General features: G+C 56.6%; 1 protein-coding gene and 1 long non-coding RNA gene across 3 annotated transcripts; both read left to right on the top strand.

The window, feature by feature from the left end:
- Positions 1-199: 199 nt before the first annotated feature.
- LOC135422839 (uncharacterized) lies at positions 200-6,008 on the top strand. Of its 2 annotated transcripts, none has more exons than XR_010434608.1 (3): positions 200-281; positions 2,619-2,820; positions 5,580-6,008. It is a non-coding gene; the product is annotated as an uncharacterized LOC135422839 (long non-coding RNA). The 2 variants fall into 2 exon arrangements; XR_010434607.1 differs by having other exon boundaries at positions 248-334.
- Positions 6,009-9,155: 3,147 nt separating this feature from the next.
- On the top strand, positions 9,156-26,413 carry PRR35 (proline rich 35). The gene is made up of 3 exons (XM_064672467.1): positions 9,156-9,429; positions 19,956-21,661; positions 22,673-26,413. Exons 2-3 carry the CDS (start codon positions 20,046-20,048, stop codon positions 23,604-23,606), a joined length of 2,550 nt encoding a protein of 849 aa, XP_064528537.1. The 5' UTR covers positions 9,156-9,429; positions 19,956-20,045; the 3' UTR covers positions 23,607-26,413.
- Positions 26,414-27,838: the final 1,425 nt, after the last annotated feature.

The raw sequence follows: 27,838 nt of genomic DNA, 5'->3' as shown, positions 1-27,838 counted from the left end.
CTGCAGAGAAGGAATGATGAGCTCTTGCAAAGTCTCAGGAGGTTCTGGTTGGACACACAGCAGCTTGTCCCTGGAGATGTCCAGGGTCACGGGAATACAGCTCTGATACAGCTATTTGAACTGAGCTTGGGAACACCAGGCATTCTGGCATTGCCATGGGCCCCTCTACAGCAGCATCACAAGGCTCCAGAACACTCAGGGACATCAGAAGCAATTATGTTGTGAGAATGTGGCACTCTGGGGAAATCCTGGTCCATCTGGACAAAGCATGGTCAGAGCAGGTACTGGCCTTTCCAGGACCTTCCTTCTGAGATCCTCAGAGTGATGAGGACTGGTGAGGCTGAGCTTTAGCAGGATGGATGTGTGAGCTCCAGGGTAGGAGATCTCAATTCAGCCCAGGTCTGGTGAACCAAAGGCAGGAGACACAATCCCAAAGCCCTGGGGGCAGCTTTGGGTGCCACAATATAAAGGAGATCTAAAGCTCTTAGAGAGTACCCAAAGGAGGGACACGAGGATGGTGAAGGTTCTAGAGGGGAATAGAGCTGTATGAGGAGCAGCTGAGGTCACTTGGCTTCTTCAGCCTAGAAAAGAGGGGACTGAGGTCAGACCTCATTGGGGTCTGCAGCTTCCTCACGAGGAACAGTGGAGGGGCAGCTCCAACCTCTGCTCTGTGTGAGCAGGGACAGGACCTCAGGGAATGGCTGGAGCTGTGTCAGGGCAGGGTCAGGTTGGATCTCAGGAAAAGGTTCTTCCCCCAGAGGGTGGTTGGGCACTGAACAGGCTCCCAGGGCAGTGGGCACAGCACCAAGGCTGCCAGAGCTGCAGGAGTGTTTGGATGATACTCTCAGGGACATTGTTGGGATTGTTGGGGTGTCTGTGCAGGGCCAGGAGTTGGACTGGATGGTCCTTGTGGGTGCCTCCAGCTCAGGATATTCCATGATTCTGTGAGTGTGGTTCTAGATGCCTCTGCCTGGAGAGACCCTTCAGTGCAGACACATCACCAGTCTGACCCTTGGCCCTTCAGCTCCCAAGGTGTTACAAGGAAATCTTTGCTCACAACCCCATGGGGCTCAGCTCCATGGGCCATGTATTTAGGTGGTCCTGCCAGATGCCACCTCAAAGTTAAATTCCCCCTCTTTGTGTCAGCTGGGGATGGGGGATCCCTCACCCATGTTCAGCTGTGAATGTACCCAAGGTTCCAGAATTGTTTCTATTAAGTGGTGTAGCCCAAGGCTGTTTTTTTCCCAAATATTTTTGAGGGAGGTAGAAATGCAGGTCAGAAGAAGATGCAGGTTTGCAGGAAGGGTCTGAGACCTTGGGAGCACATTGTCAGTCCAGCCAGGGTTGGGTTGTTTGGGAAGGGAACAAACAAAATTTTTTATGACAAAATTCTTAGATTTTGAACTTAAACAAAATACAAATAAAAACAGTTGAAAAAGAGCAGCACAATATTCATAACAAAAGCAGGAACCCATCATTATGGACATAAAAACAGTCCATCTGTGCTGCATGTGACCAAATCCAGTAGAAGATATCAGACTCCAAGGGAGACTCTGGTCTGGGAGGGATGTCATTACCTTGTGCCCCCTTTCTGAGGGCAGGCTTGCTTGGCAGGGAAGCCAAGGCTTTCCCAGAGGAGCTCCAGCCAGGAATGCCCCACCTAAAACAGAAGAATGACTTGCCCTTCTTGGCTCCCAGCCAAGACATAGGAGGTGAGTGGAGAAGCAGGACCAATCCTTTGCCGTGGGGAGCTGGTGGGATGGTGGCAGTGGCACCAAGGGCTGACCAGCCTGGTGCCAGGTAAAATCTGGTGGAGAAGGTCGTGAAACAGGGATTTCTGCAGCCCCTGCTCTGCACAACTGGCTGTGCACCCTGGCTCGTGGGGAGGATGAGATGGGGAAAAGGGAGGAAACTCCAGCTTCTGCTGGACAATGTCCTCAAAACATCAGGACATATGGCAGGAGAGTAGGTTCAGCAGCCTCCTGCCTGTCCTTGCTGCCCCCACCGTGGTGGTGGCCAGGACACTCACACATGCCTGGCCCTGTGCTGGCAGCTCCCCACCATCCCCTTTCCCTTGGATGGGTGAAGGGGGCAGCCCCAAGCAGAACATGGAGTTTTCCTGGCTAGCCCCCCACTCCAGGACATGCCATCTCAGCAGCTTTGCACATGTGTGGTGGCCCTGGTGCCCCAGGACCTGGTCTCTGGGTGTGTTTGGGGGAGGATGGTTGGACAGCCCCGGGAGTGCCCCTTCCCTGCCCTGCCTGGCAGCACCGGGGGCATTACTGGGGAGGGGTAAATAATTTGTGCTGGAGAGCTGCAGATGGACAGAGGCATTTGGCAGTGAATCCTCAGCCCCTCACCTGCTGGAGGTGAAGCAGGAGCGGGATCAAGGTGAAAATGCCTTCACGTCTCACCAGCCTTGAAGAGCAGATGAAAGGGGGCACTGGGAGCTGGGGATAACAAAAGGAGAACAGGGAAAGTTCAAGTCAGGCAGGGATTTCTGGCTGGTGGGTTTTCCACTGAGAAATTCTCTCTGCCTCTTTCATAGTGATGAAGATCCTTTTAATTTTTTTTTCTTCCCCCTTTCTCCTCTCCTTCTCCTTTTCCTCTTTTGCCAGGCTGATAGCTGGGAGCTGTGGAGCATGTGATGCATCTTCCATATAGGGGCAGGAGCAAACCAAGACCAACTGATGGACGCCCTAGGGCCAGACTTGCAGACAATATATAACCTACTGCATGATCTAAAACGCTTCCCACTTCCACAGAGCGAACATCAGGCAGAGCGGAGCCGCAGCTAGGGAAGAGGAATCCTGTGTGCAGGTAAGTCCTTCTCGTCTCCTGCTCCAGGAGGGTGTCCCACGTAGGGGGAAGGTGCAAGGGACCTGCTCTGTGCCCAGCTGCTGTGCTGGCAGGAGGGATGGGGCAGCTACTGCTGTTATTAGTGGGGATTTTTTAAGCCTTTTTGGTGGCAGCAGAGTTCAGGACGGTGGTGGGGAGAGTGGGAGACAGAACCTGGCAGATCCCAGACTCAGTCCCTGTCCCTGCAAACACCGATGCCTTGAGTGGGAGAGCATCCCGGGCCAGCCGGCGTTCCTTTACTCTCGTTAACTGCTGTCGAGGTTTGCCTGGGCTGCGGGAAGATCACGGCTCCTGCCCGGCTGCTCGCCGGCGTCTCCCGCCCGTCACCGTCCCATCCCGCCCGGCCGCGCTGGGGGCCCCTTTGCCTTTGATAAAGCAGCAAAAAGAATTACCAGACAACTTTGAAAAACACTCTTGCACATCCCTCTCGCTGCCTCCAGCGCTCTCCTGGCTGCCTTCACCTTCCCGCGCTGGAATTCCCTTTGCAAGGAAAACTGTTCCCAGCCGGGACTGAAGGGGGGATGTGGGCTGGAGGGAACAGGGTGGCAAACGCAAAGTGTGAGGGGTCTGCGTGTGGGGGGAGTATGAGGGGTCTGTACAGCCCAAATGCTGCGGGTGTCCCTGTACCACATATCCGGCCCCACGGAGGGGGATCAGGCTTTGTGTTGTCATACTTTGTGTCCTGCTGAATGGAAAACCATCCTAGCAACCGCTCCGTGCTCGGCGGGGCCTCGCCGAGTTTATAGAGGGGTGGGGTTTGTTTGCTTTGGGGTACCGACTGTGCCTGAGGGAGATGTGGGGATTGAAGAATCCTGGCCGTGTTTGGGGCTGGGGAATCTCCGTGAACTCCCAGATTCTTGGGCAAGACCCGGCTGTCCCATGTGAAAGGGCTGCTGTGACTGTAATTGGGATAAAGAGGGAAAAATCATTCAAATGAATGTTTGGGGGCACTTTGGCTTATACACCCCCAGTGAAAGCACAGATGAAAAAAACGCTCTGTGTGAGGCCAGGCTGAGGATGTTGCCTTGCTCTGTGCCCTGGTTCCCCCCCGTGCCATTCCCCTTCCCCAGTGCTGCCCGTGCAGCGTTTGCCGCGGTGCCCCCGCGCACGTACGAGGGGTCAGCCCAGGGGAGCGGCAGAGCCAGCACTGATGGAATCCAGGCTGTGTTTAGGTGAGGGCACTCAGAGAACCTGCAGCATAAAGGCAGAGGCCCCTCTGCGAGCAGAGCCAGCTCTGCAGGGTGACACAGGTGGGAGGGGGACAGCTGTGTCCCCTCCACACTGAACCAGGATGGGGGTCACCACGAAAGCACCCTGCACCCTGTCTGTGGGCACCGAGGCTCCGGGCACGGCTGGAGCTGCCCATCCTCAAGGCAATCGTGTGTGGGCCCAGGGATTGATGCCCCCATGACACACAGGGCCAGGGACGTGCTGGGGTTTGGTTCCCAGGGAGTCGAGGGTCTGTGCTGGATGTCCTGCCATGCAGTCGGTGATTTGGGCCAAACTCTCTCTCTGCTGCCATGAGTTTTTCCTGGGAAAGGAGGGTAAATCTGATGGCACCATCGGGATCAGGCAGAGCATGAAGAGCTGTCAGGGGCTCAGGAAGTGCCCTGCCCTTGGCTTGGAGCATAGGAAGTAGAGGAGAGGACACCTCACCCCCTCAGTTCCAGGAAGGGGACAGCTGATGGACCTTTGAAAACTCTTCCTGGTGGCAAATGCTCTCAGATTTGTGCCACTGAAATGAGGACAGTGCAAGCCCTCTCCAGCTTTTTTGAGCCCCCTGTGTAGTGCTAAGCGCCCAGAATCCCATTTGTGAGCAGGGCACTGAGCTGCTCCCCCCGTGCACTTGAACCAAGCAAGTCTCAGCCACATCAGGCAAAGGAGTGGCCAAAAGGGTACCTCTGGGTGCCCCCATCCCAGTGTCACTGGTAAGGCAGGAGGTCCCTAATGCTGTACATGAGTGCCCAGCCAGAGGGAGAAGTAAAGATGTCAGAGATTTTTTCTCCCTTATGGGATCAGATTATCCCTGTCTTCCCCTGCTTTTCTTGTCAGTGTTTTCTCCTCTCCCATCCTTCCCAAATTTCGAATCTGGGACAAATTTCAGGGCAAGCTGAATTTCAGCCAAGCTGAAGCCTAAAATCAGTGCTTCCTGTTCTCCCAGACCCCGGGCTGATTTCAGTCAGCAGTGCTGGTTTTGGTGCGGGGGACATCAAGAGTATGAAGCATCCACTCCAGCGCCATCCCTTGATGTTCCCACCTCAATGAGCACCATCTGCAGAGAGTTTTACCCCTGCAGTGCCTTATTCTGCTCCAGGGTTTCTTGGTGACACCTACAGCCCCCACACAGAGTGAGGACACTGCCTGTAAGGGACCACCAGCCCTGCTGGGACCAGACCAAGCACAGATCCAGAGCTGAGAGCAGGACCCCTGTCCCTGCTCTCCTGCCAGCACCAGGTCTTCTTGGACCTAGAAATGCCTCAACTTGCTCTTTTTGGTCTGGGAGGTGGATTGGCTTGCTCACTTTAGTGTTTGGTTGCCCACCTTGGTCCTGGCCGCCCATCCTGGTGCTTGGGCTGTGTCTGTGTTTGCATCAGGCTTCGAATCGTTGTTGTTTGCAATTATCATAATTTCTTATCAGAGGTGTGGGGCTGGTGGGTGGGTTGATGGGCAGAGAGGGCAGAGCTGTTGGTGTTCCATAGATCCTCCTTATGGTCCTGCAGAGCTTGGGAGGAGCATCCTTTGGATCTGGGGAGAAAAGGGACCGACTCCATTTCTCGCGTGCCGTAAGGAGCAAGTGCAAGCCCGGCTGGAGCGAGTCATGGACGGGGCAGGGATTGCAGAGGCATCACATCACTCTGTGGCACAGGCTCCTCTTTGGCATCCAGGGTGATTTCCTGGGCACAACATCAGCCACCCCACCCCAAATCCGGGGCAGGCACCGAGCCCGGCACCGGGAGCGCCGGGCAGGGCTGGCAGAGGCAGCAGGGCTGGCACAGCTGTGTGGCTTTCAGAGATACTTGATCGATAGCTCCTTCCTCCCACTCCCCCCGCTCCCCCAGTCCCCACATGCATTTTTCATGCGAACCCCTCCTGGGCAAAGGCTGTCTGCGCAGGAAAAGAAACTGAAAAAACCGCAAAACACAACAAACCGCAACCAAAACCTACTTTTGTTTCTCTGGTCCCCGGAGATTTTTGTAGTTTAAGGGCCAATCTATAGATTCAGGCTGGGAATATCTTTGCTCCATGAACAAAGAGGGATGAAAAAGCTCCCCGGGGCTTTTCTTAACCCTCTTCATTTGGCCCAGAGTAGGAAAAGGCTCTGTACAGCGAGGGGTCTAATGGTGCAACACCGTCTGGGCAAACTGGGGAGGCTGGAAAGGGGAGCTGGGCTCCTCTGCAGCTCTTCCTGGGCTCATAGCCCTCCCGGGATATGCTGGGATGATGTGCAATGGGGGCATCCCCCTGGGTTCAAAGGGTCAACAGGGCTCCTCATATGGCTGCAAGTCAACCCATGAATGTGAGGCTGGGTCCAGGGTGATCCCAGGCCACAGCGGCCGGTAAGGCTGGTGGATCCTCGGGCAGGTCCTGCCTGGCCCCCCACGGAGAGCTCAGATGAAGGTTTGGGTATGAGCAAAAAATCTGCACGGTTTGGGCAACGGGCAGTTTTCAGGGTGAATTCTTTTTTTTCTCTCCTGTTGTCTGTGAGAGGTGCTCCCTTTTTGCTCCTTATTTTTGGGTGGCACCAGTAAGACGGAGCAGCATCCCACAGCCCCTGTTGTGCCAGGGCTCCTGTGACTCTCCCTCCCATCACCGGTTCCAGCCCTGCCTGTGCAGGGATGCCGAGAGCACCGGGCAGCTGCCTGCGGGGATGTGGGTGCTGAGGGACCGATCCCAGGTGAGGGCTCAGCGCTTCCCGAGATTCCTCCAGACCCACGCTTCCCACTGCATCCCTGGCACCCCACTCTGGGCACTGCTTCAGCCCCGTTACCTTGGGAGCACGCCTGTGCCCGTCACAACCGGGGCCAGACCCATCTCCTGCGGGTTTTGCATCAAGATTTCTGCTGCGTCCCCAAATTCCCCCTATTTCCCTGGGAAGCTGATGGCTCCCACGGCCCCGCAGCAGCTTCTCTGGTCCATAACGAGCCCGGGCGGCGTCGGCAGAGTACGGGCAGGCACGGAGCATCCCCCCGCAGCCCTCCCACCCCCCCGGGCCGAGGCACCGGAGCCGCACCGAGGCGGCGTGTCCGGGGTCCAGGGACGGGAGCGCTCCCCCGCTCCGCCGGCGAAAGGGCACGGGCCAGAAATAGAAGGGGGAGGAGGACGCTGTGACCTTTCCAGCAGCCGGTGACGAATAAAACTTTCCGGCTACCTGTAGGAAGGCGCAGGGCAGGCTCCGTTATCGGCTCATCAAAGGACGACGTCCCCTGCGAGCAGGACAGGCAGAGCCGCCGCGCCCGTGGGGGTTCCTGGAATGAACCTGCCGGTGCCTGGATCCGGCGAGTGTGCGTCTCCACACACGCGGGAGGCTCCAGCCGCGGCCGGGAGCTCTCAGGGTGCTCCCGGAGCTGAGCAGGGAGGGACGGGAGGATGGCAGTTGCCACCAGCACAGGCAGGAGGGCAGAGAGAGCCACCTCTCTGCTAACAGGCTCCCGGGGGCGATTTGGGCTGCTCCCCTTGGGACAGAGCAGGACGGGATGGGACCTACCGTGCACAGCGCAGGGGGGGGGGTCGGACCCAAGACACCCCTAAAGACCCACTTCGGCCGGGGTCCCCCTGTGCCCCCGTGCACCCGGGGACACCCAGAGGCAGCAGGGAGTGGGATGCGGCAGCCATCCGGTGGTACCAGGGTGCAGACTGTCCCTATCGGGCTCAGAAAAATGCCCCCAAGCCCCATGGCGGCAGACCCAAGGAGAAATCTGCGTGGAGGCTGCCCCCATCCGCTCCTCTTCCTCCCTCCGGGATGCGGTGGCATCCACTCGGATGGAGCGAGGCAGCCGTGCTCCCCCCTCCCCAGTTGTCCCCCTGCTCGCTGACCCGGGCGGGGGGCGCTGGCAGGCGGCTCCCCCGGCCCCCCCTCGCAGATGGCGTGGGCAGCCAGCACAGGTGGCCCTGTGCCACGGCAGATTGGGCCCGGCTGCCTGCGGAGTGCCCGGGCAGCGCTGCGCCCCTGCCGCGGCTCGGGGACAGCAGCAGAGCCACGGCCCCCCCGTGCAGGGGGTGCACAGCCAAGGGGGTCCCCGCACTGCCGTGCCCGGTGCTGGATCCGGCTCTTCAGCACTGGCACCAGAGCCCTGTAAAATAATAAACCAAGGACGGGTGACAGGGAGCTGGTGGCTCAACACGAGGAGGGACACGGGGTCCCCTCACTTGGCCCCGGAGAGATGAGCTGAGCCAGAACATCAGGCGGTTTTGGGAGGGTCCCATTTTAAGGAATTGCATTAAACAGTGCCGTGCAGGGTTAGTACGATGCAGATGTCTGGGCTGGTCCAGCATCCGGAGAGGAGATTCTCAGGATACAGCTCCCCCCGGTCCTTCCAGCCAGAGCCAACACCCGGGGTGGGGTGGGGTGCCAGGTACCCCAACTGGGTGGTGTGAGGCTCGCTTCTAGGAGAAAAGGACCTGCAAGGGGACAAGGGGAGGCCCCTCTTCGCCGCGATGGTGCTCAGCCCCACACGGGGATTCCAGAGCACGAGCTCCGGGGTGGACACTGCATCAGGAAGATGGCATCAGCTCCAGGATGGGCACAGAGTGGGGATGACGGTGGGACGGTCCCAGCTCGAGGGGACCCGTCCTGTGACACAAGGGGGGATCTTGAGCTGGAGATGTGGCACAGAAGCTGTCAGGGCAAGGGTGGTGGCTGGAGCAGGTAAATCATTAATGCCGGAGAAAACCAGGCTGGCATCCTGCCCATCACTCGTCGACAGGAAAAGCTGATGTTGGAAGGAGAATTTTCACGTCTAGCCTTCCCCTCCTTCCTCTGCCTCCCCCCCTAGGGACAGGGGGCTGGAGCAGAGAGCCGGCCCGGAGCCACGCACGCACCCAGCCCCAAACCAGCCTCTTGCCGAGCACGTTCGCTTCCAGCCCAGCTGGTTTTGCTCCCAGCCTGCTCCGTCTGTGCACATTAAAGCTTTTTCTAGGTCTGAACTGCTTTTGGCAAGCCAGGCTCCTGTTGGTCCTCACCACCCTCCCCATGGCTGCTCCCCCCGATCCTTTCCCCGTCTGGCTCCCGCTCCCCCTCCCCGGTCGAAGCCCTGCCAGGGACATGGCAAATCAGCGCGAAGCCTGCGGGGCAAATCGGTACAAATGAGACCAAGCAAGAGGGTGGGGAGGGACGGCGAGGGGGGGGGATGACTCTTGGGTTGGCGCTTCTGTTGCCGAGTTTGATGTTTCCTGCAAACAACCCTGTAAATGCTCAGGAGCGGCTTCGGACATCACCTGGCCCCTGCCTCGGCGGGTTTTGGGGACGCTGGGTCCCGGGCGGGGGGACAGCCCTCACCCCTCTCCCACAGCCTCCCCGCAGCCTCCCGGCCCTGAGCAGGGACCCAGCCGGGACGGAAAAGGGACCGAGCTGTAAGTCCTGACATTTCAATCTGTTTTGGGGAGAGATGGGGTGGGCGGAGGGCGGAAGGTGTTGGAGGCAGCACAGGGGTCCCACTGCGGGTCAGGGCAGGAAACAAAACCCACCAAGGACTTGAAGGGGAAAACATTCCCCCTGTTACAAGCTGCCTTCTCCTGTCAGTTTTGCACTCTCCCGGATAAATTCCCAGGCATCTGGTAGTGCCAGGGAAGCCCAGTGCCACACCGAGCTCGGCCAGGAGCGGGAGCTGGTCCCCGGACAGGGGATGTGCGAACCCACTGGGTGCAGGGAGGTGGCTGTTCCCAAGGGATGCTCTTTGATCCTGCTCTCCTGTTTCTTTGCAAGCCGTGTAACTCCTGCTTATTAAAGGCACTCGGCACCGGGGAGGTCATATGGGGCCTTTCTGCTTGGGTTGCTCTCCTAATGACATGTCCGACTGCCTTCGTGAGTCCCTGACAATAGAAAGTTTGTGGAGGATTTTGGATGCTTTCCCCACGGCCGTGTGATGGGTGGCAGAGGTCTGACTGTTCTTCCCACTGAAAAATGAAATGATACATCGGGAAAAGGGAACCAGCCTGAGAGGACACAGAGGGCAGGTTAATTTAAACATATTTACCTCTTCTTGTTTGTGTAATAATCAAGATCAATGGTTTTCTGCAGGTTTGGAGATATGATGAGTGTTTGTAATGGTAAAAAAGAAATATAAACCAGGTGAAGGTTGAAATTTAACAGTAGCACAGTATTATCCATAATTTTTTCTTCCTCTAAATCCTTCTTAATGGAAATGAAAACTAAACTGAGCCATTGAATTTTCAGAGGAGGTGAGTTATTGAAATGCCTAATGGTGTCAATTAGGAATATACTTCCTCATGCCAAAGGATGCCTGTTTGTAGGAATTTTGGTAATTAAATCAAAAGGTCACATAACAAGGAACAGTTCACAGCAGTCAGAGGCTTCTTACAAAAAGAGGCAAGGAAATCAGGTCAGTAAGGCCCAGCTGTGTATCCAGGTGGTGACAAACCCTGGGACTGGGATGGGGACAGGTTTTGGGCACCCTCTGGGTGTTGCCTGCATGGTTTCATGGAGCTGCCCTGCTCTCACCCCTCCTCCAAGGGGAGGATTTGGGTTCCCCTCTGTGAAAATTCGCGATGGGAGGTTGTGAATGTGTCATCCCGCATTGGTCTTCTCACCCTTTCCTGGAGCCTCCAAGGAATTTCAGAGTCCTACCCATCCTAGAGGCAGTGGGAGGGGGCCCTGCGTTTGAAGGGGGGATGCAGAAATACCCCCCTTCCTGCACAGGCATCTCGGGGACTGTCACAGCATCTCCTCCCGGCTCCTCCGGCGCTGCCGACACCCGGGAATTGCAGGGACGCGGCCGCTCCACACGGTCCTGCGGCACAGCACAGGTTAACGAGCTGCATTCCCGCTTCATGCTCCAGCTAATAACATCCCTGCCTCGTCCCAGTGGCTTTGCCTCGGGCCGTTGTTACTCCTCCTGGTCATCCCTTGGCCAGCGCAGACCTTGCTGGGCGATTTGGTGGCCAAGTGCTACCTGCCCGCTCGGCGTCTCCGCCTCCGGAGTCAGCGACATCCCTCGGCTCCCGTTCCGTGCTGCAGCCCAGGCGTTGCTCCTCCTGAGGGAGCGAAGGAGCTGGAAGCATAGGGAAGAGGCTACCGCACCAAAAACCCAACTGAACACCATTCCTGAGGGGCAGGCAGAGAGGTGCCTGCTGCCCACAGCATCACAAACGCTCCTGCCCAAGAATAAATATGCATTTGGAGACTAAATATGTGTTTTGGAGAGAAATCTGCCTGCAAAGCGGCTGCAAAGAGACGCGATGTGCTGGCTGGTGTGCTCAGGGTCCCCACAGAGCAGCCTCTTCCCAGGGCTGTGCCCCTCCTGATTCCCTCCTCTCTGCTGGGATTGTGGCATCCCCTAGGAACAAAACAAGTTTCTCTCCTGAAGGGTTTGTGGATGTCCCTGCCTGCTGGCCCCAAGCCAGAGTATCCCATCCCTGCGAGAGGGCCTCTGCCTGGCTCTGCTCCTCCACCTTCCCTGGAGTCCTTCCCAACCAGCTCTTCTGCTCTGCAATTTCCCTGATGTTCCCAAGCTCTCCCAGCCAGTGTTGAACCATTTCCCCTTTAGTTTTTTAGTGTGTCGAGTTGCTTGTGGTCACCTAAGGATGGGGAGGGAGAAGCAGGGAACATTCCTAACTGGAACCATTTTGAAATAGGTTTTACAATGGGCTGGATTTCATGGATGTGGTCACCAAACTTGTGCCAAATTGGCACATCAAGCCTCTCCGTTTTTTTTTTAGTAGCTTTTACTTTAAATATACTTAGTCCTTTGCAGGCAGTTCTTTGGTGGCTGGTTAGACCTTGTCATGATTTAAATGTCTCCCTTGTGGCTCCATCCTAAAATTGCTGGCTGAATTCAGAGCTGAGAGCTGACAGGCAGGAGCAGGGATACGCTCATGTCCTCCTGGGTGGGGGCACAGCATTGCCACAGCCCCCCTTTTTCTCTGGGAGTGGTTGAAATCACAGCTCCACCTTAGCCATGTTTTGGCTAAGAAGATACCTCTCCTCTAACAGGAGAGGGGGGGGGGTCTATGGGGATTGCCTTGAGAGCCAGGATCCTGACCAAGAAAAAGAAGGGATATACTGTGTGTGCACCAAGGTCTGTTCCCTGTGACCTGTGATCCCCTTTCCTGCCTCCCCTGCCCATCTGGCCTGGCAGGAGGATCCAAAAGGACACAGGGAAGAAATAAGTGTGTCTGCAAATGGGCCCATGTCCAAAGGATGCACCAAGGAAGGGTCTTTGGCTGAATGGGGCAATGCCAAATGAGGGTTGGGTGGCTGCAACCAGTGATGCTTTGCTTGGGAAGCCCTTGGAGACACTGACAAGCTCAGAAAGTCCCAAGAGGGCCAGCTGTGGGACAATCAAGCAATCCCTGGGCACTGCTGGCTCCAGCCCAGGCTCTGCTGAGATGTGCAGAGGTTCCTGCAGGGACATAACAGCTCCTGGCTTGAGGTGTACCATGGCACATGTTGCTCAGACACATTAGGGAGCACTTGGAGTGGGCCAGACATGTCTCTGGGACAGCTGTGAGTCCTCCTCAAAGTCCTTTCCATCTTCAGCAAGGGTGAGAAGGTGTCAGGGTGAATTTACTGGTGTCAGAGTAGCCTGACTGCTGTACAGAGATGACTCACTGCCTGGGCAGGGGGGGACAGAGGGATGCTGTGTAAGTGACCTCAGCAGGGCCCTGGACAAGGCCTCCTGCAGTATCCTCATGGCCAAACTGGAAATGTGAAGACGAGGTGGGTCAAAATCTGGCTGGACTGCCAAGGCTCAATGGGCTGTGCTGAGCCAGGGAAGGTGAAGCTTCCAACTGGAGAAAGGGGCTGACAGGGACCTGCCAGAGCTCAGTGAAGGAAATGGCAAAGTCCTGCACCTGGGATGGGTAACCCCCTGCAGCAGGGCATGTCCTGGGCCAACAGGCTAAAACACAGCTATGCAGGAGAGGAGCCACATCCATGACATGAGCAGAGACAGAACATTGCCAAGAACTGGACAGAAGGGAAAGGGCCTGAAGATAGTAGGAAGCATTGAATGTGAACATGGAGACAGGGAAGGGTGAGGGCAATGTTTGTGATGTCCTTGTGTGCAGCTCCTCTCCTGTAGCAAGGGATAACTGAGGACACAGCCATGGACATGTACAGGAGCAGGAGGGGGCTGGGCTGCAAGGCAGGAGGTGGGCAGGCAGGGAGGGAAGACTCTTTGCTCCTGTCCCCAGAGAAAACCACGTGGATTTGAACTGAAAGAAGGTGCATTTTTTGATTGCAAGACGGAGACTGATTTGGTGGTGAAGGACACCTGGGTAGCAAGTACAAGCATGACAGGTACATCGTGGGAGAGAGCTCAGGATGTGAGGAGGGTTGTATCAAGATGGGAACTTTTGGTGACCTTTGGTGTGTCTTAGGAGACGTGAAAAGATCTGGGCTCTGCTAGGCCAGCAAAAGCAAAGCAGAGATCTCCTCCCTTTCTTATCATTCCCATCCCAAGAGGGTTTGAGTGTGAACTGTTCAAGGACAAATGGAAACAAAAATGAGGAGAGGATTTCTAAGTACTGGTGCTGCAGAGGTTTGGGAAGATCATGGAGCTAATGGGGCAGGGGGTGACAAAAAGCACCTTGTTGTGTGACACAGCTCATTGTTTTGCAGAGGAGGTGGCAGAGGAGGTGGCCATACCCAGCCTGGAGATCTGTGCTCCCAATGGGGCAGAGAGATGATCTAATGTCTGTGTCCACACTGAGGACACTCACAGATGTGACTACCAGGACAGGTAGTCACAGGCAGTGGGATCCATCCTGGGCTGTCACACCAGGAAGAGGAGAAACCACTAAGTGGGGAAAAGAACTTCAGATGTCATAGAAACTGGAAGAATTTATGGAAACTTTTTCTGGAGACAGGAAAGGCAATGCTTTGAACCTTCAGTAGCCCTGCACATCACAAGGATGACCCAGACTTTAGCACAAAGGATAGTTGGACCATACATTCCTATTCCACCTTCATAGACCTCTTAAGCCCCCCCAGTTCTCTCCAGTTGTCCATCCTTTCCCCTGGTAACCATGCCAGCCTGGACACCACCTCCTCTTCATACCTCTGGGTGTCAGCCATACTGTTGACCCTCCTGAGTTTCGCACAACCACTTTCTCCTCTCTCCAGCTGCCCATTTTCATTTGGAGATTGATGTTGTCTTCACAGATTTGGAGGTCAGTTTGCCATCGAGTCACTGACACCATGGCTGGGAGCCTGTGGTCTCCTGGGGCTCCATTACCAGGTAGAGTGGAGGTGGAGGAAGATGTAGGAAGCTCCCATTGTGGGGTCTGGGCACAAGCTTGTGGGGGTGGTTGATATAATGTGGAGAGACAGTCTCACATCCTGGTGAGCCAGGACCTGCCTCTTCCCCGAAGGGCTTGCGGCAGGAAAGGCTGTGGGAGGAAGGCCGCTTGTGGTGGAGGACCCTCGTGTCTCTGGAGAGTAGCCTGGAGGCTGTGACGGCCTGATCTCATCTCTCAGGGAGCCTGTGAGTTGTGTTGTGAGTGTCACAGGCGGGGTGGTGACTCCAGCCCATTGCCACTTGGTTGAACGCTTTTCACGCGGTGCCGGCGTTGCCCCAGGGAGCCTTCAGGCTCAGTGAGTTTTAGGGACAGATAGATGCTTTTTGGGGATAGAGGCTAGAGGAGGAGCATCTTGGGACAGGTCAGAGACATAATAACACTTCCTGAACAAGTGCACAAAAGGGAGAAGATTTTTATTCAATATTAGAGAAGACTTGTACATGTGAAGGTGCTGTGGCTCTGGCACATGGCAGGGAGTAAGTTCATCGTCTGACTCAAGGACACCCCAAGGCTCAGCAGGAGGCGCCAGACAGCCTGCACTTCCAAAGGCAGCAATGCTCACACAGATGGAGCTACCTCATGTCTGGGGTGGGCTTTAGCTCTGCAGGTGGCCCTGACCAAAAGCCCCCCAAGAACTGAGCTTTCCCAACCAGAAACTCCAGATCAACCCATAGGCTGGAAACCCAAAGGTTGGGAACCCAAATATTTTCAGATTTGTAGACCATGACTCTGACTTCAGCTTGACCCTGGGATGTGAAGCATATGCTTTGGTGACCCCACACATGAAGACACAGAACAGGTGATGAGGAACCCTCCGAGCAGCAGAGCCGCACTGAGCTTGGGGGTGTGGGTCAGAGCCTCTGGCCTCGCATGCGAGGACGTGGTGGGTGGGCAGACATAGAAAGATTGGAGCAGATGGGAAACCCCAGGCCTTTCTGAAGCTATTTTGTGGATTTGGGAAGAGGAGAGATTTTGATGCAACAATTGTTGCATCAAGCCAGAGGAAGGTACACCTCGAGGTGGGAATAGTTTCAAAGTTGCTGAAGTAGGGACCCCAGAGAGACACGGCAGGATGGCCTGCCACAGTCACTGCCACAGAGGCTGGGGAGGTGCAGAGGTCTCAACCCCACCAGCCAGGCTTCCCTCTTGCCGAGTGTCTCCTGCTTTGCCATGGCCAATTGCCTCCATCCCAGCCTCCGATAAACGCTTAAAAGCTCAAATCACACAACCCCAGGCTGTGGAAATAAAAAGGGACCCGATAGCCGCTAATAGCCGAGCAGCCCCTGCGGCAACAGCGGGTACTGGAGGGAAAGTGGTTTGCATTGATCAGCAGCTCCCTGTTGCCTCCCGCCCCGCTCTGCCCTGCTCTGCCTGGTTGCTGCAGCCACAGCACTGGAAAAACGGGATCAAACCCCGCGGGAGGCGCCAGAATCCGGGTAATGGCAGCAATGGTATGGTTTGTAGGGTTGGTGTGAGATCCCATTAAAGTGCCATCCTTCTGCTCCCCACTGTCCTGTCCTGGCAGGGTCACCAGGGCAGCACGTCCCTGGGATGCCAATTGCTGCAGACAAACAGTGCTGGGATCACAGACTGGAGCGAGGCTGAGCCTCTGGAGCATGAGGGACCGGGACAGCCCAGAAAGAAGCAGCTGATGGATGTAGGAGCAGGGAAAAGTTGTCCTTTTGTTTGGTGCTGGGAGTGCAGGGCACCACCAATGAATTCCCACCCAGGGTAGGACCAGCTCATGAGAGACCACAGGAGCCCTCAGCTGCAGGACGAGGTGGAGGCAGGTGGTTCATCACAACACTGAGTGGAGAAGAACTTCAGTGCCTTTCTTGAGCCCCTTCCTCCATGCCATGTCCTACAGCCATCTGGGAAAGGCTGAGGGCAACCAATTTCCTTGGGAGCATTGTAGCTCCCTGGCAGCCTCCCGAGTCAGCCTCACAGGTCAGTGGCAAAAGGAGGACACCAATTTGAGAGATGGGGTCTCTGTTCCAGCCAGAACAGCTCTTGGGTGTCTGTAAAAGCAGATCAGGACATGCCCACCTACAGATGGAGAGGATGGCAGGAACTGTTTGTGTTGGTACAGGACCCATTGGATTGAGCCCCTTCCTGCATGTGGCTGCCACAGACTAGGAGGAGGCTCAGGGAAGGGATGAGGTCTGGAAGGGTTCGGCCCCACGTACAGCTTCATCCTGGAAAGGAGGTGGTGAAGCAGAGGTGTGATGATGAACCATGTGGCTGGAGGGTGGACAGGGACCGTGGTTGCTGCTTCCACCAGTCAAAAAATTGGGGGCCATTAAATGACACTTGTGGGGACAACAGGCTCAGAAAGCTGGAGAATGAAGCTCTGGGCAGTGTGCCAAGAACTCCCTGCTGCAGGATGCTTTGGAGGCTGAACATTTCCACAGCTTCAAGAGAAGCTCCTGGAGATTCAGACTGGGGAGGGCCACTGCCATGTGCTGCATCCAGTGGCACCCGGTCTACTGGGATGGCCGAGGGATTAGGAGAATTGGAGTGGTACTATAGATACTTCTCCTACATCTCAGGAACCTACTTTGACTGTTAGTAGGGACATGATGGCCGGCTGAGGTGATATAGTTCATCTATCCCAATGGTTTGTATGCCCTTCCCTGCATCCCTGTGACTGGAGACCAGGCTGGGATATTTAAGCACTGGAGCACCAGGGACTCCAGTTCTCTTTCCTAGGCATCTCTCCCTTCTTCTTTCCCTTTGTCTCCCTCTCTTTCTTCTCCCCTTGCCACTCGGCTCCCTCCGCCCGGCGCTGCCCTGCCCTGGGCGGTCCCGGGGCGGGGAGCAGGGATGCCGCAATTCCCAGGCACAGGTGCGCGGTCCCTGCCGCGCTGCCCCCGGGCACGGCCCCCCCGCCGCGCCTGGCAGCACACTGGAAATAATGTGTTGTGGCAGAGAGAGACTCAGCAGACCACGAAGATCTGCTGGTGCGGGAACTGCTCAGCAACCAGGAGCCACAACGCCTGTCCCCCAGCTCCGCAGGGCCTGATCCGGGTCTGGGGATGCCTCTGCTCCTCCGGGGCCTGCCCAGATCACACGCAGGGCACCTTCTCACTCTCTCATTCTTTTTCTTTGCTCTTTCCCCTTCTCCTCCCTTGCTGTTCCTCTCTGCATCGTTAAGGAGGTGGAAGCAGCCAAGCTGCCTGTCCCTACACGGGACATCTCCCTGCCGTGCCCCGCACCACCGGGCACAGGAGGGAAACCAACGGCTTTTGCAGCAGCCTTGGAGGAGGAGGATCAGGTGTGCAGGAATGGAACAACCAGTGCCAGTCTTCCAGCAAAGATTTAATCTGCCTCTGGCATATAAACAGCAAATGTTTGTTCAACTGACCTGCAAACAGGGGACGTGAATCGCAGCAGGGCCGAGGCGCCGGCTCCCTGCACTTGGTTCCTTGCCATCCAGCAGGGTGACATGGGGCAGGGAACCAGGGACAACGAGGTCCAGGATGCTCGGGGCACCCCAGGCTCGGTGGCTGGAGCCAGGGAGCGATGCTGGGAGGGACCTCATGCCACCCAGCTGCTGCTGCATCCCTTCTGCTCCCTCGAGCGTGTGCTGAGCTCTCCTGGCTCACGGGCGTGATGCACACACACCGTGTCTGAGGGCTGAAGGACAAGTATGTCCCTGTAGGCTGTCCCTCGCTGCCCTCAACCTGCAGGCAGGAGGCCCCAAGCTCTGCCTGCACATCCCACTGCGATGGGAGAAATCAGCCTTGGCTGCTGCAGGTTTGTTACAAGGGGACGTTTTTGCCTGTTTTCTGCATGACCAGATCTCAACAGCAGGGTCGGCTTCCAGCTCAGCCCACACGTGAGTGTGCAGAGGGCTGTCCCCAAGCCCTGCCTGCAGCTCAGCCTGGTCTGGGGAAAGCCATAGCACGGCTCATTCCCTGTCCCCATTGTAGGTGGGAAGTATTTCCTGCTGTTTATGATGACCCTCAAAAAGAAATTTGAAAGGGTCCTATGTAGGACTTTCTTCCATCATGCAAGCACTCTCACCATGCTCCTGGGGGAAGGTGATGCCCTTTGGTGCCTGTAGTGAGGAGACTGGATAACAGACCATGAAGCACCTTCAGCCTGGCACAGCCATCTCCTGGGCATGAGGCTGGTGGGACTATCCCCAGGATCACCAGTATTCCTGTTTCAGGGACCGTCAGATAACTCCTTGTCCCAGCTGCCTAAAGCTGCAGACACACAGGCTCTTTGCCTTCCCATCCTCCAAATCCTGTCTCCTTCTTCCCGAAAGCCAGGGAGCAGATTATTTCCCTGAATGGCTCCAGCTGCCACATTGGTGGCAATCTGGAGCTGCTCCTGGCCTCCTCCTTCCTGGGTTCTGCGTCCCCACACCAGCCTGACTGCAGCATCTCCTGGGGCAGAGCTCTGCCCAGGGACCTGCTGTGTGGGGGAAGGATTTGGCTCTTGAGAAATGAGCCCTAGATACACAGAATGAGCCCTCAAACTCTGTCCCCACCAGGAGAAATGTATTATTTTTTTTCTGAGAAGCTGGCAAGTCCCTCCAGGGCAAATCTGTGTCTGGAGGGGTGACACAGACACGTGCATCAGAGTCGGGTGCCCCGTAACTGCTTTGCCATCTGTGGAGGAGCCCAATTTCGTGGCCGTGGAGCCTGTGCTGGTCTGGCTCCTCTGGGGGATGAGGAGTCAGAAGGCTGTGCCCCTTGGCCCACTCCCAGAGCTGGTGGAGTGACCTTGGAGGGACGGGCTGTGGGACAGGTGTGACCCTGCTGTCCCCAGGGAGGTTGTGGTGGGAACACAGAGCGGACAGCACGGTGTCAGGGGCCTGCTGGGGATGTTGCCTGAACATCTTGATCTTGGGGAAGACACCTGGAAGTGGGGAGGTGTGGTTTAGCCTGGATTGGTTGGTCGGGCTGGATTACCCCTGTTGTGGCACAGGACAGTATCAGTCCCACGCAGCCAGGGAGGCAGGTCTGCTTTTCCAGCCCTGACACCCAGTTCCAGGCAGTCAGCCCACAGTATCTCCCACCTAGTCTGTCCATCCAACTGCTCTCTTTGTGCCCGGATCACACGTCCATGTGCAGGCTCACAAGTCTCTGCATTTAGCCCAGTTCTGCACCAGCTTTGGTGCCACAGCTTTGGAACTTCTCCATCAGCTCTGACATTGCAGTAGCCCAGGAGAGGGCAAAGCCAAAGCCACACAGGTCTGTGCCCAACACAGTGTTTAGGTTTCCATTCTCTTCTCTTTCATTCCCTGCCTTCAGCAGGGAAATGGTCCCTGGGCTGGGCTGGGGCTGCCCCAGGGAGGCTGCAGCTGCGTGCCTCAATGTCAGCTCAAGGTGGTTTAGCTTCAATGCCTTTAATAGTGTTTGTTTTCCTTTTCCTCTGGGGTGGCTTGAGAGAAGAGGGTCAGTAATGGAATCAGCATGTACAGGAACACCTGTAGGATTTGGGTAAAAATTCCATCACTGGCCTGGGTTTCAATCCTAAATATGGGAGCTCCAGATTGACGTCCCAGTAGCTCCAGTCTCTGGGTCCAGGAGGTGCCCACGGAGCAGAGCCATCACCCTGGGGAGCTGCAGGCACAGCTCACCACCTCCATGCTGTCCTTTTTCCAGGGCACACAGCACTTCCCAGAGAGGTGTGGGAAGATTCACACACCCTGCCCCTCTGTTCCCACAAGGAGCCATCTCCAGGCACCCACCGCCATGTCCAAGGACGACGTGAGCTGCAAGCTGACTTCAGTCTACAAGCACAAGGAGAGGAAGCCGAAGAAGCCTCACTACATCCCAAGGCCATGGGGCAAACCCTACAACTACAAATGCTTCCAGTGCCCCTTCACCTGCATGGAGAAGTCCCACCTCTACAACCACATGAAGTACAGCCTGTGCAAGAACTCCCTGTCCCTCCTCATCGAGTCCGACTGGCCCTACAAGAAGGGGAACCTGCTGCACCCAGAGCTGCGGCTCCTGCACACGGAGCCCTCCCGGCTGCGCGGGCGGAGGGATGAGCAGGACACCTGTGACTCCTCGGCCACCTCGGTGGGGTCGGGCCGGACCAAGCAGACTCCAGGCAGGGATGGCCATGAGGACAAGTCAGGAGTGGAGATCCTGCCTGCTGAAGGAGCTGGTGAAGAGGGTGGCCAGTTCCAGGAGGAGGAGGAGGACGTCGCAGGCCTGCTGCGGGAGATGGATGCGGGGGAGAAGAAAGAGAAAAGCGAAGAGGCAGGTTGCCAAGGTGACCCAGCTGAACCAGAAGTGAATGCTTTGGTCTTCGGCTTCAAGAACAAGAGGGACAACAAGCCTTGCAAGGAGGTGGAGCCCGACTTCATCATCACGGATGTCTTCTCCCTCAAGAACCATGTCATGAAGAGCAGGGAAATGGCCTCCCCTGACCTAGATGCTAAGCCAAAGCATTGCAAAGTGCCAAAGAAATGCCTGGCCAGCGGTGGGATCCTCATGGAGCAGTGGAAGCTGGTGGCAAACGGGCAAAGGAGGAATACACCTGAGGTCTCCCCACCTTGTACTGACAGCAACATCATCCCGTGCTATCCACCTCCAGCCTACAGTGACTACCACGAACCTCAGGGCCTAAACCTCTCACTGCTGGGTATCAACTACCCATTAAACCCCAGTCTCTTCTCATACCTGAGCCCCACCATGGCCAACAGCACGACAACACACCCACACTTGGCTCAGCTGCCCTTCCTGGCTTCCACGGCCCAGCTGATGCACCCACATGCCTCCCACTTCCAACCTCTGCAGACCCCCGAGCGCTCAGCCTTCCTTCCCAGCTTCTACTACCCCTTGCTCTTCGAGCACACCTTCGGCTCCACTGACAGCAAGATGTCCTCCAGCAAGCCAGACACCCAGCAGCTGGTGGGCTCAGTCATGCCCACACCACCCCAGGCCAAACCTCCCAATGAGCCAACCAAACCCGGGCTGCTGAAGGTACCCATCCTGAAGACAGGTTTTCCTTGGTCCAAAGGTGTCCGGGAGGAGCCAGGCTCTGAGCTCAGCCACCCTGCTATGCTGGAGCAGGAAGAAGAAGAGAAATGGCTGTCCCAGGAGAAGGAGGGCAGCCCAGCTTTGGGCCTCACCAACCTGCGCAAAAAGCCAGCCACTGACATCTACCAAACCGTGGTGGGGGTGAAGGATGGTGCTTTCACCCACGGCGGCGTCCGGAAGACAGAGCTGGGAGTGGTGACCTGTCTGGAGACCAGCAGCCCTCCAGGAAACCCACTGAAGAGGAAGTTCCCAGCCAACGGGCTGGATTTGATAGGACCTGAGAGGATGATGCCTGAAAAACTCAGCTACCAGGGCAGGTAAGTGATCTCAGCTCCTTCCTGACATCTGGTTGACCTTAAACATCACCTTTGTACCCTGTTGTATTACTGATCCCCCTACTAATCTGATCATCTCTAATGAGATGAGCTCCAGAGGGCTGAGCATCCCCCAGGCTGGTGGTCCACACCAGTGCCCACTCAGAGCAGGACTCTGCCCTCCAGGTGTGTCCAAGCACCTGGGCTATGTCACACATGCTGTCACTTGCTTTCCCCTATTCTATATAGAGCCAGAGGTCGTGCATGTCTGTGTGGTGTAGACCTGTGCTCCTCAGGCTCCAGGAAAGCTCCTCTTGTGTCCCCAGATATCCCACGTTTGCTGGAACAATCATTGCCTATTTTTAAACACACCCATTTGCATTCCTTTGATTCGCCTTCTGGTTTCAAAGCCCAGAAGGAGGGTCACGTTCCCAAACATTTCCTTTTACCTGGGGCTAGAAATGTGCACAGCTCCTTTAAACAGATTTTCGGTTCCTCCCTTGGTTGTGCAAGTCCAGCTGTGACTCCAAGAAAAATGTCACAGTAAACCCACCCCTTTGACACCTGGAGAAACTTTCTCTGGAGAAGCTCTCTGTGGTTTTCTGTCTCCACCTGCCCTTTCCCTGCTCTCAAGTGGGATGGAGAGATCCCCTCCAACTGAGCCTTCATTCAGAACTGTAGGATGGTCATTTCCATCAACATTCTCCAGTGCTCCAAGAAGAGGGAGAACCCAGGTTTGGCCAGATGAGGTGGGATCAGCACCATTTCCCCAGGCTGGTCCCTCCCTTGGTTGATGGGTGTCATGAAACAGTGTGTGCCAGGGCCCATCCTCCTCCTAGGAGAACGATGCCAGGAGCAGGTCCAGCCAGGGCTCTTCACGCTTTGACCAAAATCCTTCCTGGAAGGGTCCCACACTGGCAGCAGCCAGTGGAGGAACCCCGGCTGTATCTGGACCTGTGCCCGAGGGTTTTCCTGTCATTTTCCCTACTGACTGTATCTGCTTCTTCTCTGCAGCGGTTCAAGGGCCAACGCTGGCCACATCCCCAAGGTCCTCGACCACTGGCACACAGAGGTCCTCGCAGGGCAGCCTGAGGAACCAGAGAGGGGCAATGACACTGAAGTCTTTCCCTCTGTGGGTGCTGCCCTGGACCACGGTCTCTGCAAGCAGAGCAGACCCCAGGAGACATCTGCCACCATGACAGACTCTGAGGCAACAACCGTGCTCATCGGGGACCTGTCCAAAACCTTGGAGGAGTACCAGGAGGTGGAGAAGAAACTGTCTGATCTGGCAAAGGAGGACACCCCTGGGCAAAAAGAGCTGAGGGACCAGCTGGTCAAAATACGAAGGGAGCTCTACCACATCCACCAGGCACTGGAGAAAGCCACCAAACCCCACGAGGGGCCGCTGGACCTGTCGGTGAAGAGATCCTCGGAAGGTCTGGAGAAGGTCCAGCAGGCCAAGAAGGAGCCCTGCAACACGAGCCTGGGAAGTGAGAAGCTCCACGGCAAAGACCAAGGGCCCCTCAGCAAATGTCCGGCCACGGGGGAGGCCGGAGATGGGGAGGGGCTGCCCAGCTGCCTCCTCGAGGCCGAGAACAAAACCATCGACCTGCTGATCAAGATGAGCCGCTCCGAGAGCCTCCGGGCGGCCTCGTCCGAGGGCCCCCTGGGTGCTGTGATCAAGGCCGAGGTGCTGCCGCTCTCAGTGCCCCTGGAGCTGCGGCACGTCATGGAGCCCTACTACAGCCGCACCACCAAGTGTGAGGCCGACTCCAGCGTCCTGCTCTGCTCCGACGGCAGGTCCGGCACCACCCAGGGCCCTCAGCTCCCGGTCCCTGCTGAGGACGGGCCCCTGGGCTGCCGGGCCATGCAGCGCTCCCTGTCCCGTGGCCTTCCCGGCGACACCGACGCCGTGTGTGTCCACAGCCCTCTGCATGCAGACCCCTAAATCCAGCTCGCTTGAAAGCTCCTGGATCTCACTGACCACCTCATGCTTCACCTTGCCAGCGTCCCACCTCTCCACTCCTCCGCTTCCCCATGGATGAAAGCTCAGCCACTGCCTGGCTGGAGCCACGTTCTGGGGGTCCAGCCAGCTCCCATGGATGACTCCACAAGACGTAAAAATCCAGTCCCTGTCCTCCCTCAGTGTCACAGACAGTGCTGCTGGGCTCTCCATGCTCCTCAGCCTCAGCACCCTGCTCCTAGAGCTCCCTTCCAAAGGGAAATCATTAGCAGCAACAACGGACAACTGCTAAAAGCACCAGACTCTCAGCAAAAGGCTCACCCAGCCCTCTCATCAGGCACACTCAGGGACATTTTCAACCCAGCTCCCATAATCTGTGGACAGGGGAGGGGCTACAGAGGGCCAAGCCTTGGTCCAGGCTGTGCTCAAAGAGACCGTGGCTGTCACCTTGTGCAGAGCAAAGACACAGTGGCTTCACCCCACGGAGGCTGGAGGGTCACAGCAGGAAGTTGAATGCACAGCTGGACTGAGCCAGAGGCCAAGTGCTTTCCACACTCTGGAGACAAGAACATCCTCCCAGTCACAGTGACAAGGTGACATGGCAGCCACTTTGCCAGCTCCACACCTGGGTCCTGAGCTCTCCTCCAGGGGTGTTTGCCATGTGTGGGGAATGCTGGGCAGTGGGGACTTGCTCCTGTCCACTGACCATTCAGGGTCTGGTTCCCCCTTTCGCCTTTACACACAAAGAACCTTCCCTCCCTCTGCCCCTTGGCTTCTGCCCAAGCAGACATGATGCGTGGCCCTGATTCTGCAGAGTTCAGCTCCCAGGTGCTCCTGCCCACTAGTCCTAATCCCCCAAATGATGGCACATGGGACAGCAAAATGGGTGAGATGATGCTGCCATGAACCACACAGCTCAAGGGACAAAGACCCCAAAAATAACTGAAGGGACAAGCTTACCCTGTCTCAAGCTGGAACAAGGCTGAGCAGCCACCCCTGAGCCAGACCGCTGGGGACCCACCCACACAGTCAGGTGCCTGATGCTTGTGGGATCAGCATCAACCTTCCCAAAAGGCCACCTTTTCCCCATGTTCTTGCCTCTGTTGGGCAGGCTGGGACCCACCACAGGGCAGTCACACCACCCTGTCCCCTGCCACCCTGCTGAGCAGCATCTGGCTCTGGCTCTGTCTCAGGATGTCACCATGCTTGGGGGCCAGGAATTCTTGGAGTCCCTCCCTCCAGTGCTCTCCTCCTGGAAAAGCCAGGCACCCTTTCTTTCCCATCCACACTCCCTGTTCAGGACATGGTGGGGTGTCTTGGTAGCACCCAGAGCTTTCACCACCTTGACCTGGTGGCTTGTTTTTTGGAATGAGAAACACTGGGATGGGGGGGCAGGAGGGCAGGACGAAGGGGACAGAGGTAAAGCCACAAATAAGGGACCTGCACAGTGCATCCAAGGAGCTGTAGACACTCTGGACACAAAGTGGATATTCTCACTGCAGTGGCTTAAGAAGGCAACCCTGCACATGGGACCTGGGATTCACAAGTACTTTGATGGACCCAGACAACAGGAAGAGTTGGCTCTTCTCACTGCTTTGCTCTCTGGACAAAGCTTCCACCTCATCAAAGGAGCTTATTTCTCACTGTAAGACTTTTCCTAAGGCACAGGGGCCTGTGGGGTTGTTGGTCTCTTCTCTCTGAAAGGAAGGAAAAATGATCAGCTCAGCACTGTGGCCCTCTTGAGCCAGCTCCAGGTCTTCCTGATGGACCATGTCCTGCTGCTTCCCAGCATGGCCCTGTCCCCTCAGGGTCCAAGGGAAGGTCATGAGACTCCACTAGAACAGACCCCAGAGCTTCGGTGCAGGACTCTTGATCCCAGAGACCAGAGGAGCTGATGTTGGGCCTTTCTTTCTGGGTGTGAATAGTGCTGTCATCTCTGAATGCCAGAGCACCATCAGCACAGAAGCTCCCTCCACACCAAGCACCTTGCTCACATCACCCACTCCCACCAGCCTCCCAATCTCTCTTCAGCCTCTTCTGCCACCCTGTGCCCCTTTGTCACCCTGTGCCCCTCTGTCACCCCCTCTCCCCAGCTCCCTCTCTGACAGCCCTGGCACCCACTGTCCCCATGCCAGCACCTCCCTGTTCCCATATCTCAGGGCTCCCTAATCCCCCCCCCCACCTTCTCTGTGCACCCTTCATCCCTGGACCCTCACCCAGAGCACAGCCAGGAAGATGGAGTCCCATTTTCCTGTGACATCCTTCCCTGCCCTCCCAGCCTTTACCTCCCCTGAGGAACAACAAGACATGTGGGTCCCTCTGCCCACCTGGGAGCCCCATCTCCTCCCAGCCCCGTTGTTTCAGCAGATCCCCGTCTGAACCCGGGCACCTCGGAGGTCCAGGGCACCAGGGGGGTAGCTGAGCTCTGGGACCAGCAGCCCTGACCTTCAGCAGGAGATCCCTGCCCAGACCTCCAGGCAGTGCTTCCTTTCACCCTGTGTTAGCTGAGATGCTGCCTGCACACTGCCACCTCTCCCTCCCCAGCCCCTGACTCCATCCTGCTGCCCTGAGCTGGGATGCTGCCCTGCTCTGTGGTGCCAATGCTGTGAACTGGGCACTCTCCCACAACCAGAGCTGGTGCCCACAGCCCTCACCACGTCACCCACCATCTCCCTCGCCTCCCCAGAAAGCTGGGGACCGGTGGGAGCTGGGGGTCGATCACACAGTATTTATTGTTCACAGTTTTACGAATGTACAAAACAAAAACCAAACCATTAAAGGGAAAACCTCCGAGTGGGAGTTGCTGTTGCCTGCTTTGTTCTCCTTTCTGTGGAGCTCTGTCTGCTCCAGCCAGATCCTGCAGCAGTCCCTGGCCATGGTTCTCCAACATGCAGCCTGTGTTTTCAGGGTGCCGGGTTAGCCACCAGATGTGGCAGGATGTTGGCTCTGGCTGCATGTGGTCAGTATTTACGTGGGTGGGTTTTGACTGTTTTGTTTTGCTGGATCAACACTGGGATACCATTAGCTTGTCCCGTGCCGGGAAGAGGGGCAGCCCATTATGTCTGGCAGCAGATGTCAGGGGAAGAAAGCTCCTCACAGGAGCCACGAGGGTCCTAATTCATAGAATCATAGAATTCCAAAACAGTTTGGGTTGGAAGAGACCTTAAAGCTCATCTCATTCCAACCCCCTGCCATGGGCAGGGACACCTCCCACTATCCTTGGTTGTCCAACCCCCATCAACCTGGCCTTGGACACTTCCAGGGATCCAGGGGCAGCCACAGCTTCTCTGGGCAACCTGTGCCAGGGCCTCCATACCCTCACAGGAAAGAATTCCTCCCTAACTAGTACTAAACCTACTTTCAGTCTGAAGCTGTTCTCCCTTGTCCTATCACTACCCTTCCTCCTGCAGAAGTCCCTGCACACACACACACAGCCTCTTCCTTCCATCTCCATTGACAATTTACCATGGCTAGGCCTTGGGGCTGCAGCGCCAGCCCCTGAGTCCTGGTGCAGGGCAGAGCAAAGAAGGGGGTATAGGGTCATATCCCACATCCCAGTGCCACCCTGTTGCTCAGCCTTTGCACTTTGTCCTCAGGGGTGCTGGTGGCACCCTCACAGAAGGGATGGCTCCCCTCCGTGCACTGGCATGGCTCTCCAAGGCAGCCCCCTGCCCCGGGACTGCTGCTTGCAGAGAGCCAGGGTGGGATTTTCTGGAGGTGGCCAAGCTGGTGGAACCATTCCAGCTGAAAAGATGAAAGCATTTACCTTTACATTTAAATAATGGATGAGAGTTGAACTACCGGGGTGGCTTATCCAGTCTGCAATCTGCACCCCCAGGGCCCTCAGCCCACTCCAGCACAGCGCCCATTACACGGCTATTTGGTCACCCTAAAGGCATCTGATAGGGAGCCATTACCTGCCCTTTACTGCAGGCCCACTGATAGTCATCTTTCCTGGTCAGGGTTGACCAAACTCCCCCTGCTTGTGTGTTCCCCCCATTTTCCTGCCAAGCCAAAAGCAGTCCCAGTCGACAGCTGTCGGACCCAGACAAATCCCTCCCCTGCCCTGATGAATCCAGCAGCCCCCCTGCTCCTGGAGCTGGGGGGATGTGGAGTCACAGCAGGTCCCTCAGAGCCCAGCAGCTCCTGGTCAATGGAGCTGCACAACTTTTATGAGTTTCTAACCCCAGGTGGGTACAGCTGCTCCTGCTCAAGTA

The sequence above is a fragment of the Pseudopipra pipra genome, chromosome 16, assembly GCF_036250125.1.
Source record: "Pseudopipra pipra isolate bDixPip1 chromosome 16, bDixPip1.hap1, whole genome shotgun sequence".
Lineage (NCBI taxonomy): Eukaryota > Metazoa > Chordata > Aves > Passeriformes > Pipridae > Pseudopipra > Pseudopipra pipra.
This window is presented reverse-complemented; position numbering and strand designations above follow the sequence as displayed.

What these genes read in the sequence shown, in the direction of transcription:
- PRR35 (XM_064672467.1), top strand. Translation starts at nt 20,046, where the DNA reads ATGTCCAAGGACGACGTGAGCTGCAAGCTGACTTCAGTCTACAAGCAC. An exon ending in AAACTCAGCTACCAGGGCAG is followed by an intron (nt 21,662 to 22,672) that starts GTAAGTGATCTC and finishes TCTTCTCTGCAG; the next exon opens with CGGTTCAAGGGCCAACGCTG.